A 13,116-nucleotide genomic window follows, 5' to 3' on the forward strand; every position below is an offset into this window, starting at 1 on the left:
TCCACCTGACTGCATCTGGATCAGCTCATCAGCTGCGTCATGCCCTCCATCGGACAGGGTTCGTCTGGAGGATGTTTGGATTCAGCTCCAGCTCTACAGCGACTCCGCCCCTTTCACCACCTGCTGACCAATCCCTGACCTCTGGACATAAACCTTAACCACGTGAGCAAACTGAAGCAGGAAGACTAGTTGATGATGCGGTCACATGACACAGTTTGTTTTATTGCTGAGTCGTCAACCCCACAGGAAGCTCCGCCCACACACGTCTTCTCCCACTTTCTCCTTCGGTTTTCCGTCGGGAACAGCCACGGTCAGGTAACGCCTAATCACAAGAATCCATTGGCTTAAAAGACATGTGACTCTGAAATGAACCAATCAGACTCAGGGCATTGATTCGCGTGCCCAAACTCTGGTCCATGGACCGGAGACTGACCCCGGCCTGGACAAGGTCCTGAGGAGCTGATGGATTGGTGGCTGTGAACCAATCAGATGTATCGATGAGCTTGCAACGTGTTCACAGCTGGTCAGCGGACTGACACACTCCTATCCCCATTCACCAATCAGATGCGGTGCTTTATGGCTGTCGACACATCCAACATGGCATCCGGCTGCGGTGGCGTGTCTCGGGTCGTCTCCAGAACAAAGGAAAGCGGCTGTTTCGTAAAAAACGACATCACTACGAAAAGATGCATCAGCCGGTTTAAAATCTGCAGCGCTTCGTTATAAAGTGCTTCATTACCGTGTTACGTTTTAGTTCCTATTAAAATATCGTTTTCCCTGGACTCAAACAGTAAACATGTCACACGTTGGCAAAAATAAACTTCTGGAATGTCTCTGTCTGTCCGGCAGCTCAGCGTCGTCAGGCCGAACTTGTCCCCGGAGCCTGCAACACAAACCAGTCCACCGGTTAATGACCAGTCCACCTGGTACATTACAGCTGGTTGTTATGGTGATGGGATAAGAAGAGCGTATCATGGGTAGTCAGGTATTTAAAAGAAGTCAGCAGGGTTTTGATTGTAAGTTGCAGACCCTGGACTAAAGAGTCACCAAGGGGCAGGTGGATCAGATTCTGGGTTTCAGTGCCCCATAATCTACAATACACAAACATCACCACTGTTTCCTTCACCTTTATTTTCCATCAGGCAACTCACTGCTTTGTATAAGTGGATGTGGATGCAGATCCTGAACCTTGAGGGGTTCCCAGACTATTACAAGAAAAACAAAATTGTGAATAATATGTGGACAAGAACTTTCCCCAGAAGCCTTTAGATGAACAGAAGAACCAGGCTTAAAAACAAAACAAAACGCTACTGGGCTGTTGCTCAACACTCAAAACTGTTTCTGCTCATGTGGGGGACTCTGTGGGCAAGGTCTAACCCTAACCCTCTGCCAAGCACCGCAGCAGCCATGTTAGGGTTATAATATTATATGAAAACATTGAAATATGTGAAGAATTAAGTTGATTTTTTTTGAGGAAAAAAAACCATATGGCAGTACTTACTGCAGAATTTCTTTTTACCCCCCACTATATTCTCAAAGCTCCAGTTTTCTCTCCAGTGTGGCCTGATACTTTTCTTTAATTTGTAGCTGTATGCATTAACATTGTGCTAATCGAGAATTCTAGCTTTGAGATGGAAAAGGAGCAGAACACCTATGAAAGCTGCGATGAAGACAAAGTCTTAACTTTAGCCAACATTAATGCTGAAAATAAATTATTGTTGTATGGCCTTTGTTTTCTTCTCATCTCCACCAACAAACTGGCAGTTTATTGCAGTTACAGTGATTGCTCATACATCTGCGACATAATTAGAAATCTCCCTTCAGGCCGCAGTCAGTAAATAATAGACAAAGCCCAGGAACCTTTTAGCTCCTCATCGTTTTAGAAAACAGTCATGATTCAGAGCAAACGTGTTTCTGAACCTGGATGTCTGAGGGACCAGAAAGAATTGGAGCTAGACTTCCAGAGTCCACTATTGTAACATCCTTCAAACATCAAACCTTCGTCCTCTTTGGCACAACATTCATCACAAAGGAGGAGGTAGGTTGGTCAGCAACCACTCAGCGTTGCCATGGAAACTAATCAGGATCAACTGGTGTGAGAGCCCTCTGCTGGACCAGTAAATTAACCATAATTTGGACCTGGACCTGAACCTGCTGAGTCTTTAAAGCACCATGGTGAGAAAACAAGGCCCAAAACAAACACACAGAGTAAAAAATGGAAAAGATACAAAAGTAAAAAAATAAAATTGGAGTCAAGGAAAGATAAAGATGATGATGATGATGATGATGATGATGATGATGATGATGATGATGGTGATGATGGTGACAGATCATGATCAAATAAGCATGCTCAGGACAGTGTCTGTTAGCATGTTTTAGCTGGCACAGGTCTGTCAGCATGTGGCTGTGACAGCAGCTGATTTGGCGGTGGTGGCAGAGGGGGCAGAGCTTGGTGTGTGCAGCAGGCTGACAAACAGGAAGAGGGTGGAGGTGGGCAGGTAGACACAGAGGAAGAGGACAACGTCCTCGCTGAGACAGAGGATGAAGCCACTCTGCTCCGTCAGCACCCAGTCCACCAGGACTCCCACTAGCAGGTAATATACCTGAAACTCTTGAAGAACCTCCCACTCTGCTCCAGGCCCCGCCCCCATCTCCTCTGACGATCTGTTCCACCTGGCCACACCCCCTCCACCGTTGTCACTCACCATGGGCTTCATCTCTGCCCCCTCCGAAACCACCTCCTTCACCCGGTTCCGCCCACGTTCCACTGCTCGCTCTAGCCGCCGGCTGCTCTCTACAAATTCCTGCGGGACAGGGGAGGGGCATTGGGGGCCGAAAGGTAGATCAAGTTACTCAAGACTTATCATCTGGCAGATCACCTGTTTCATAACATGATCGATCACCTGACTGCTCACATGGCCATAGACCGGACATATGACGTACAGACCTCCCTGTCCAGGTGTCTCACCATCAAAGCCTTGTCCATGAAGAACTCCTTCCCTGGTGTGCCGTCATTGTACTTGGTGTCGATGGCGAAACAGAGGAAGAGGACGTCCACCACGATCTCGAAGATAGACAGGAAGCAATGAGCCACCAGGAAGGAGAAGAGACACACGATGATGAGCGGCAGCAGCCACTCGGCATAATCCCGCTGGTAGTTCAGGAGCAGGACACCAGCAAACGCCGTTGTTGTGACTATCAGGATCTGAGCACAAGGATATGGGTCAGAGAGAGGAAGGTTGGGCTCTCATCAGCCGATGTTCTGATGTTCTGTACAGCAATGGTTCCCAACCGCTGTGCCAAGGTGCGTGGGTGTGCCATGGAGGATTGTCCAGTTTCACCTGATTGGTACTGGCGTGCCGTTTGAGTGAGGTTGGGTGGTCTTCCGCTGCACGCCTATATGCCGCAGCACAGCGGTTGGGAACCACTGATGTACAGAATCCACCTCACCTTCCCCAGGAAGAGCACAAAGTCTCCAATAGCATTGATTGTGGCAACACGAAGAGCGTTTTCCACCAGGATCACGAAGGCGTCACGAGCAGATGTGCAGAAACTGGTGCTGTTGATGGCTGTGGCTGCATATGCATTCTGGGAAATTCAACCAAGGTAAGAGAGGGATATGTGTGCGTGTTTGGAGGGACAGACAGAGTTACCTGATTGAGATAGTTGAGGCACTTCTCCAAACACCACAGACAGCAGATACAGGTTTTCAGCAGACAGCGAGCACATGCGTTCTCCTGAAACACATCACATGATACAGTGATGATGATGACGATCACAGGACTGTGCTTCACTCTCTTTAACCTTGTATTGGCTGGCCACCAGTTTCCCTCCAAAAGACCAAACAACCTAACCTGGGGGTCTCCTGACCTCTGACCTGGTTTCTCACACTGTACTTCCTGTACCTTTCCTTTGAGCTGGTTGTGGATGTACATGAGGATAAGTCTGGGGATCTTGACCAGTGTGATGATGAAGGATCCTTTAGCTACTGTGCCCAGGTGATACCGGACCAGCCTCAGGACCGAAGACAGAATTGGGGTCACAGGGAGCCGGTTCTTGTCCCTGAAACAGGAAGTCCTTTTTAATGTAATTTGTCAGTCAGAGAACCAGAAAAACGAAGCAAAAAGTATTTACAAAAGTAATACATATATATTGCAAATTGTGATGATGGCACAGAGTAAAAAAAGTGGTTAACTTAATGTTTCAGATGATGATTTATATATCAGGACATAAATATAGTATATATATATATATATATATATATATATATATATATATATATATATATATATATATATATATATATATATATATATACACTATTCTTTCCGGTGTGTAACAGGCATGTTACAGTTGTGCAGAATATACCTGGTGAAATAATAGGTCACCACAGCTCCAGCCACAGTCATTTGCTGACAGGCCAAGATGAACTCACTGATCCAGACCAGACCCACAGCGTGGTACCAGGTCAGGTACTGAAGGGGGCCTGTCAGTCTGAACTCTGTCAGCCCTGTCTCCTCATTCTGGACTGGGTTTCCTGCAAACAGTGGTAGACCAGCAGGGGGCTGAGACCAGTACCGGGACCTTTTCTGCAGGCGTGACTCAAACATGATGGTATTTGTTGAAATTTGATGGTTCACGCTGACCTGTGGTTCCCAAGAACAGAAGGACCAGGATCCAGTAGATCCAGAAGAACAGGAGGGCAAGGAAGGTAATGAACGGCTGCAGGGTGAGCAGGGGGAGGTGGATGAAGACTTTTCCTGCCACGTGGAACAGAGCGATGGTGAGAGCCACTCGCTTCCTCATGAACAGCATCAGCAGCAACAGGATGATCTGAAACAGAGACCGGGTCAAGACCTGGACCAGGTTTTCAGATGTATACTTGGTTTCCAGCGTCAGTCAGTCCATAAAACCTCGTGTGGTTTTGGACACACAAACACACACACACTCCAGCAGAGTCACATACGGTGAAGACAGTGGCGGCTACTGCGTAGACAAGCAGCGCCTGTCCGCTGTCCCTGTTGATTTCCACCTCCTGCTTCGCCTCCTTGGGAGAAGTGTCGTTTCCGTACAGCCGGTGATCGATGTAGAGCCACCAGAGGACACTGGTCCCCGCTACACAACAACACAACACAGTCAGTCTTCAGTTTATCTGTTGGTTTGTGAGGGAAAGGCACAAGGGGACAGGAAGTGACCTCACCTAGGGACCCAAGTACAACCAGCGAAGTGAGTATCCAGATGAGGATGGCGGAGATGTACCGGATGATCACCATGAGGATCATGGAGAGGACTGAGAGACAGAGTTCAGAGGTCAGAGGTTGTGGCGAGAAACATCACAACATCTCAGGACATTGTGTCTGTTTGTCTCACCCAGAGCAAGCACACACAGGCCCACGATGATCTCTTTACTGGCAGCGACGCCGGCGATCAGCCGATGGAGGACGCTGTTATCGCCCACAAACGTCACTACGGCCTCCGCAAACTTCGCATAACAGGAAATATCCACTGGAGTGCAGCGGTTAAACAAAGGCAACGGCTTGCTGAGGAGAGAAAGGTCAGCGGTCAGAGGTCAGTCAAAGATGGTGTGTGCAGTTAAGAACTGGACGTACCTGGGAGGAACAGGAAGTTTGGGACACTTGGAGAACCTCTCAGGTAGACCTGGATATTTATGACCTGCTAAATCGTAGGAGCACAGCTCAGAGCCTGAAACACAGAGACACACCTCATGATGTCATGCACATCACTTACCAACCAACCAAAAGCACCCAAACACAGATACAGTCCTCTCAGTAGTTTCTATTAGGGGTGTAACGATTTACTTTAACAACAATTCGATTCGAATCACGATTCATGGTTGCCGATTTGAGGATGATCTTGGTTAGAACGATCTGATATTTGATCCACACAGTGACTTGAAATCGATTCAGTAACTTTTTAGCCAAAAATTCAACCAGTGTGACTGAAATAAATCCTAGTTGTATCTTGTAAGGAAATCAGGTTTAAATTAATTATGGATATTATAAACAAGCAAACAATAAATGGCAAATACATGAACCTTTTATTTGAATGAAGTGCAACCAGAAGGTTATCCTTCTGCTATCATTTTCAATATAAACAGTACACAATAAAGTGCAACCAACATTTCTTCAGGTTGAATTAACAGCATATTTAGCTGCTAATTCTGCTGTTATTTTCAACATAAAAATAATACAGTTTTCATCTAAAAATAAAGTTCAGCCGACATCTCTTCAGGAGAGGTGCCTGGTCTGCCTTTTGTTTAATCCCATGGCCCCTTAGTAGATGGTTGGAAAGATTTGTCAAGGTTTTTTATTTAGCTTCTCCATATTCTACAAACAGCGACCGACTTATTTGGAAAACCCCCATCTTTGCAAAAGCCAAAATGTTTCCACATACAGGATCGAAAAGGTGGCTTGTAAATTTCTTTCTCGCTGTCTCCTCCACCATGCTGCGTTTTGTTGTTCAGAGTTTTGCGCTGCTGTTGCTGCGTGCTGATGACGTTACAGACAGGCAGACTGAATCGAGTAACGTTTAACATGTCTTAAGTGCTAAAAACAAACACACATCCATACCATTTTTGTGTTTAAATTAAATGTGCAGTTTCCAAATATCAATGAAAATGTATTCTTTACCATTTCAAACTATTTTAATCTATATATGTTGTCCGGAATGCCAATTTGCTTGATCAATTGCAAAGATTGATGCAGTTGGATCACAAGAATATAAATCAATAATCGTTACACCCCTAGTTACGATGATTCTGCCACATCCCCGATCTTGAGTAACCTCTCAGACCAGGACACAGATGAGGGCCGATACCTGAGTCCAGGTCCAGACTGTCTCCAAGAGCAGAGACTGATGGAGACACAGTTGTGCTTCAGTCCAACATGGCTACTAGGGGAACACTGAAGTCACATGATCGAACGTGTCTGTCACGTTTCACAGCTGATGGAGCCGAGTGGTACCGAGTACGTGACATAGACACACACTCACTTAATGCTGCCTTTGTCATTGTGTGTCACTGTGTGTCACTGTGTGTCACTGTGATAACAGTACTGTGTACTGATGTGCAGACATGAAATCACCATAATGATGTGATGGAGTGTGTCAGGACAACTGCTGAAATCACTGCTGTCTTTATAACCACACATGCACACGGACACGGACACAGACACACAGAATCCACAGAGTCTGTCCAGACCCTGAGGACCAGGACCACATCAATGAACCTCACCTACTGACCCAGTTTGTCCTGACATCATATGTTCAGATGTGCTATGAGTCATGTGACACAGTGATGACCTCACCGTTGACCATGGCAAAAGTCTTGAGGTCCTGGTAGGTCTTCAATTCCTCGGTGGGACACAGAGACACACACAGTGCCATGGACTTGATTTTCCTCTGAACAATGTCGATGTTGCAGGGATCCAGAAAGAAGACGAACCTGCAGACAGAAAGTAGAGGCTCACTAATGATCAGCTCAGACAGCCAATCAGCTGTTTGATTGGGGATCACTGTAGTAAGCCACACATCACTACACAGCAGAGTAAAACAACACTCCACAGTTATTAAAGACAAAACAATCAGAGGCCAGCAGTATAAAAAACACACAACCTGACCAGACTTACTTCCTGTCCCTGTGGTCAAGGCCGCTGAGCCTGACACCCTCTATCTGCTCATTGCGTTGACCACAAGTGTTGCCGTAGCTGTCATATCCAAAGACAAGGCGAGCGGCGCCGCCGGTGACGATGGTGAAGCCGCAAATGCTTCCCTACGTGACAGGAAAACAGTTAGTGACACAGACACAACTGTCCAACCAGTAGGATCCAAAAACAGGTGAGCGTTGAGGTCACTGACTGACAGCTGCTTCAGACCGGGGACATGTCCCTTCAAACTGGGTGATGTTAGCAATAGGACAGCACATCACCAACGTCTCACAGGCCCATGGGTGGAGGACTGACACAACATAGCTCCTCAGCTAACAAAAACAAACCGGCTGACCTCCAGCAGGAGTTTGGACCAATCACTGGAATACTTGTCCGCGGTGCACAGAGGAGCTCGCCTCATTGTTTAGTCCGACTGTCTTACAAATACGAAAGTCACACTTCTGCTCTGAGTCCGACTGGCTGCATCAAGTATTTTCTATGACCTGCAGGCTTCAGGTCGTAAACCTGGACCCGGTGATGGACTCGGGTTCAAAGTCCTGATGGGACGCTGGGCTCCAGGCTCACCACCAATCATTGACGTCTACCACCACTGACCTTGAAACGGCGCCATGGGACCAAACTGTCTCAGAACCAGACGGCCACTGCACAAAGAACTGAAGGTGACGAATCACTGAGGTCAGACCGGAAGTTGGACAGGAGGACCGTAACCCTTGACTGTCTGTCTGTCCTCCTGAACACAGTATCAGGATCGATGAGACTTCTCAAACAACTCAGAGGAGGAACCTTCTCAGGCGCTGCTGGTCCTGATTTTCCTGCTGAAGATTCGAGGAGACCGTCGTGATCAACAGAACCCGGAAAGCGACAGAGTCCGTGTTAGTCGGTGGACCTGCTGCGTTTCCTGCCTTTTACCAAAAATCTAATTTTTCAAATGAAAACTTTGATAAATAAGGATTAAAGAAAATCTACGACGAATGATGGAGGTATTTAAAATATTGACCTGTTTTTCACTGTTACCATGACGATGCAGAGAAAACAGGATGAAGACAAAGCCTGACGCAGTTGCACTGTCCAAGGACAGGCAGAGACATGTCCACAACCTGATGCACTATGGCTCCACAACCCGATCCACTACGGGTCCACAACAAAGGTGGCAAAAGTACTCATATTCTGTGCTTAAGTAGAAGGAGAGATACAAAAAAATACTCCGGTAAAATTAGAAGTACTGATTCAACTCCTTTACTCAAGTAAAAGTGGAGTTTTAAAAGTAAAAATGAATTTTTGCAATTAATGAAACAGAATACATCCTTTGATAATTTCTGCTCCAGTACAAGTTCTCGGTTCTGTCTCTACCATCCCGTCACTCACTCGACTTCTTCCTGGGGTTACCTGTCCCCCCCTCCCTTCCTCTCCCTCTTTCCCTCTCTAGTTCGTCACGTCTTTTACATATGCTTTTACGTCATGTCCACAACCTGGTCCAAAACCTGGTCCACAAACTGATCCGCAACCTGATCCACATCAATCTGTCCTGTACTGTAGTGGATTGCGGTGGACTGTGGTGGACTGCGGTGGACTGCGGTGGACTGTGGTGGACTGTGGTGGACTGCGGTGGACTGCGGTGGACTGCGGTGGACCGTGGTGGACCGTGGTGGACCGTGGTGGACCGTGGTGGATTGTGGTGGACCGTGGTGGATTGTGGTGGATTGTGGTGAACCAAGGTGGACTGTGGTGGACTGCGGTGGACTGAAGTGGACTGAGGTGGACTGTGGTGGACTGAGGTGGACTGTGGTGGACTGTGGTGGACTGTGGTGGACTGAGGTGGACTGAGGTGGACTGTGGTGGACTGAGGTGGACTGAGGTGGACTGTGGTGGACTGTGGTGAACCGAGGTGGACTGAGGTGGACTGCGGTGGACTGAAGTGGACTGAGGTGGACTGAGGTGGACTGCGGTGGACTGCGGTGGACTGTGGTGAACCGTGGTGGACTGCGGTGGACTGCGGTGGACTGAAGTGGACTGAGGTGGACTGAGGTGGACTGTGGTGGACTGTGGTGGACTGTGGTTACCATGCCGACGCAGAAGATGGCGAAGAGCAGGAACCAGGGCAGGTCGGTGCAGCTCCGGTCCTCCAGCGGTCTCCATTCTCTCTTTGTCCTCTGAAAGACACAGAGACACGGTCACAGTAGAGCCGGTCCGGTCCGGTCACAGCTTCCCCACACACACACTCCAGCTGTCCGGCCTGTTGACCCGGCTCGGCTCTAATCTGCTCCCCCACAGTGGACCAGAGCTCCGGCCGGCTGTTTACGGTCCAGTTCTCGGGTCCCGGTGACCCGCTAATTGGATTAGGCTGCTGGCTCTAATCCCGGCTCGGCCCTCGCTGCTCCCGGGACCGGTTTCCCTTTCCCGGTGAAAAAATAAACAAACCGTGCAGAGATAAAGGGAGCCGCGGGGGAAGAGGAAGGAGGACAGTGACGGGCCGGGGCTGCCTGGCCGGACCGGGCTTACCTCCGCGCTACCGCAGCATCCCATTGCAGTTAGGACGGACGTGCCTGGAGCCTCCCGGAGCCTCCCGGAGCTTCAGCTCAGCAGCGGCGGCGTCTGCAGCCCGACAGGCCGGGGGGGGGGGCGGGGGGACACGGACAGCCCGGCGCGCTCTGCCCGCATGCAATCACTGCGCAGCGGCGAGATCCCGGAGGCCGAGCCCGGAGCGGAAATGGTCCGTGCGGTCAGATGGAGCGCTCCGGCCCGCTGAGCATGCTACTATCGGTGCGTCCTCCGGTTACCGGACCGAGCGGGGATTAACGGCCGAGGATTTGTCCGCCACACTTCTTGGTGGGCCGTCAGGTGCAGCGGCCATTCATCTCATTGCGCACGCGCAATTGCTGCTCGAGAGGGAGCGGAGAGCGAGCTGGAGGTGTAGTACCGGAATTTACCGCTGAGTGTGGACCAATGAGAGTATGGCGCTGTTCCTTGTGCCGAAGAACTCCGGTAGAAATGTCCCTTTTTATAAATAAATATTTATCGAACCAACAAACCGTGCCCACTGAGACACTTCCGGTCTTGGATAGACCTCCTGGACTTCACACAGAGGGGCCCCGGGGCCACGGGATAGAACCTTATAACTGTGAGACCCCAGTGGTCACCGCTGTGCCACTGTGCCATCTGCTGTTAGATTTAATGTGCAGTTGTGTCTCTGTCTGAGGTTTCTGCTTCAAAGGAAGTTTTCCCTGGAGGATTTGTTTTATGGGTCTCTAAACTCCATAAAGGCTTTGGTCCAGACCTGCTCTGTCTAAAGAGCCTCAATGTAACTCTGTTATGAATAATTATCTAAGAATAAATTTGATTTGATTTGGATTTTTACCATCAGATTTATTTGCATAGCACCAAATCATAACAAAGTTACATCAAGGCACTTTAAATATAGAGATTTAAAGAGACCCAACAGATCCCCCGATGAGCAAGCACTTGGTGACAGTGGCAAGGAAAAACTTCCTTTGAGAGGCAGAAACCTCGAGCAGAACCAGAATGTGATTCACCACCTGCAGGATGAGGACAGAGAGAGAGAGGAGAGGAACTGGGAGAGACAGAGACTTCTGGACCCTTCGACATGAAACAGTAGCCCAATAAAATGATTGGATCTGTCCAGTTTGCAAATTTCTCCAGGTTCATAGAAGATGATCATACAAAGAGAAGTGACCTAGTAGGCTGAAGTTCTGGGTCAATATGTCTTGTTGATGCCAGAGGTCAGAGGTCACAGGCAGGAGATTCAACCCTAACCCAAAGAACCAGCTGTAAGGATGGAGGTTTGAAAAGCAACTCTGACACTCAACATATTCAACCTTGAAGCTGATGGTCTGCAGCAGCATATGAGCAATAAAGGGGAGATTTGATGGGGCAGATTTCTTGCCCCATTACATCAACATCACACCAACTCAACATTGTTGAAAGACAGCAGTCGTCGTGACCCTAACACAGTGAAGTATAGCTCAAGGTCACAAAGCTCAGATCTTCTCAGACAGGTTTCCTTAAGATGATGAATTCATTGACCTCCAAAGAGACCCTGCCAGATCTCTGTCGAATAGAAAACCGGCAGCAGCTGTGTGATGTCATCATGTCAATAGAGACCCTTACCTCAAAGGATGTTTCCAGAACTTTTTAAATTTATGACATGAAAAATTCAGGCAGTTCTAAAGAGGTGTCCCTAACAAAGTGGCACCTGAATATATGTATGTATTCTTCACACGAACACACACAGCCGTCCTTTACCTTTTTCCTGAGGTGAACCTGCTGAGAGCTGGACGACAGGCGCTTGGGGTCCATGTTCCTGTCAACAGGTCTAGAGGTCCTGGTGAATCTTGAAGTGTTGAAGGTCCTGATGGATTCCGGAGGTCGTGGTGTGGCTGTGAGACTGAGTCGAGCACTAATGTGAGTCTGATCAGGCTGCAGAGACACAAAGAGTCTTTGTCTCATTGTTTACTGTTGTACCAGGCAGTGTGTGTGTGTGTGTGTGTGTGTGTGTGTGTTTGTGTGTATGTCTTACAGTAGATTTTCAGTTAATGTCACAGAAATTTTAATAAATTCAAAATGTATTTTCAGGTCAAAGGTCAGGTTGATAATGGACATGTTGGTGGTCCAGGTGTCCAACATGAGGTTCAGTCAGCAGGAAGACTCAGGAAGTGCTGATGGACATGAGTGATGGTGAAAGAGGGGGCAGAAGACGTGCTTAATGGATCCAGACTGCATGCTCCTTATGCAGACTTGATCCTACTGGTCCTGAGTCAGTCTGGTCTGGTGACACTGTTTATCTTCTCGCTGGTCACATGACTGCAGAGCCCCGGCTGTTCAGACCGGCCTGGCGCTCATGGGATCACTCTGTAGTTCGATTTTAGTCCAACAGAGGGAGGCAGAGTCTCAGTTCAGGTCCATCACTGTGCCTTCAGTATGGACCAAATTGATCCTGATTCAGGTCTGAGTTCTGTTCTCTCCTGGTTTTGTTTGTATGGTGGTCCTAAAGGCTCAGTGATAAATGTGTCTCATTAGTAAACATAAACAAAAACAGATAAATGTCACCTGACTGTCTGGATCAAGATGAGACTGTTTCGCCTGAGTCCTGGGTCCGGAGTCCTGAGCTCTGGGGGCCTGGGTCTGGAGTCCTGAGTCCTGGGACCAGATTCCTGGGTCCTGAACTGACACGGATGCTGTGCTGACGCTGATGGTAGAAAGACGATCAATATTTTGTGACATCTGGTTACTTTGACAACAACAAAATAACTGAATAATTTTTTCTGCTGGCAAGATCAGGTCTTCATCACCACCGTCTTCTTCATCATCATCGACATCAACTTTCAATAAAGTTATTTTTTTTCTGGATAATTGCGGTTGTTTATTGTGTTTATTTTGTTTACCTTCTCTTTCTGGTGTCTCCTGGTAACCATGG

At 48.1% G+C, this 13,116-nt stretch overlaps 1 protein-coding gene across 4 annotated transcripts; it reads right to left on the minus strand.

Moving 5' to 3' along the window:
* Positions 1–668: 668 nt before the first annotated feature.
* Positions 669–11,999, minus strand: slc44a1b (solute carrier family 44 member 1b). Of its 4 annotated transcripts, XM_029512204.1 has the most exons (16): positions 10,185–10,477; positions 9,746–9,835; positions 7,647–7,789; positions 7,326–7,462; positions 5,610–5,703; positions 5,371–5,540; positions 5,201–5,290; positions 4,967–5,115; positions 4,647–4,833; positions 4,369–4,537; positions 3,906–4,062; positions 3,654–3,737; positions 3,451–3,588; positions 2,969–3,205; positions 2,706–2,804; positions 669–883 (listed from the first exon to the last, which is right to left on the minus strand). In XM_029512204.1, the coding sequence occupies exons 1-16, from the start codon at positions 10,206–10,208 to the stop codon at positions 860–862; spliced, it is 1,992 nt and encodes a 663-aa protein (XP_029368064.1). In that variant the 5' UTR covers positions 10,209–10,477; the 3' UTR covers positions 669–859. The 4 variants fall into 4 exon arrangements, with proteins under 4 accessions (XP_029368064.1, XP_029368062.1, XP_029368063.1 ...); XM_029512202.1 differs by lacking the exons at positions 669–883; positions 10,185–10,477 and adding an exon at positions 11,946–11,999 and having other exon boundaries at positions 1,147–2,804; XM_029512203.1 differs by lacking the exon at positions 669–883 and having other exon boundaries at positions 1,147–2,804.
* Positions 12,000–13,116: the final 1,117 nt, after the last annotated feature.

The sequence above is a fragment of the Echeneis naucrates genome, chromosome 10 (genome assembly GCF_900963305.1).
Source record: "Echeneis naucrates chromosome 10, fEcheNa1.1, whole genome shotgun sequence".
NCBI classification, from domain to species: Eukaryota; Metazoa; Chordata; class Actinopteri; order Carangiformes; family Echeneidae; genus Echeneis; species Echeneis naucrates.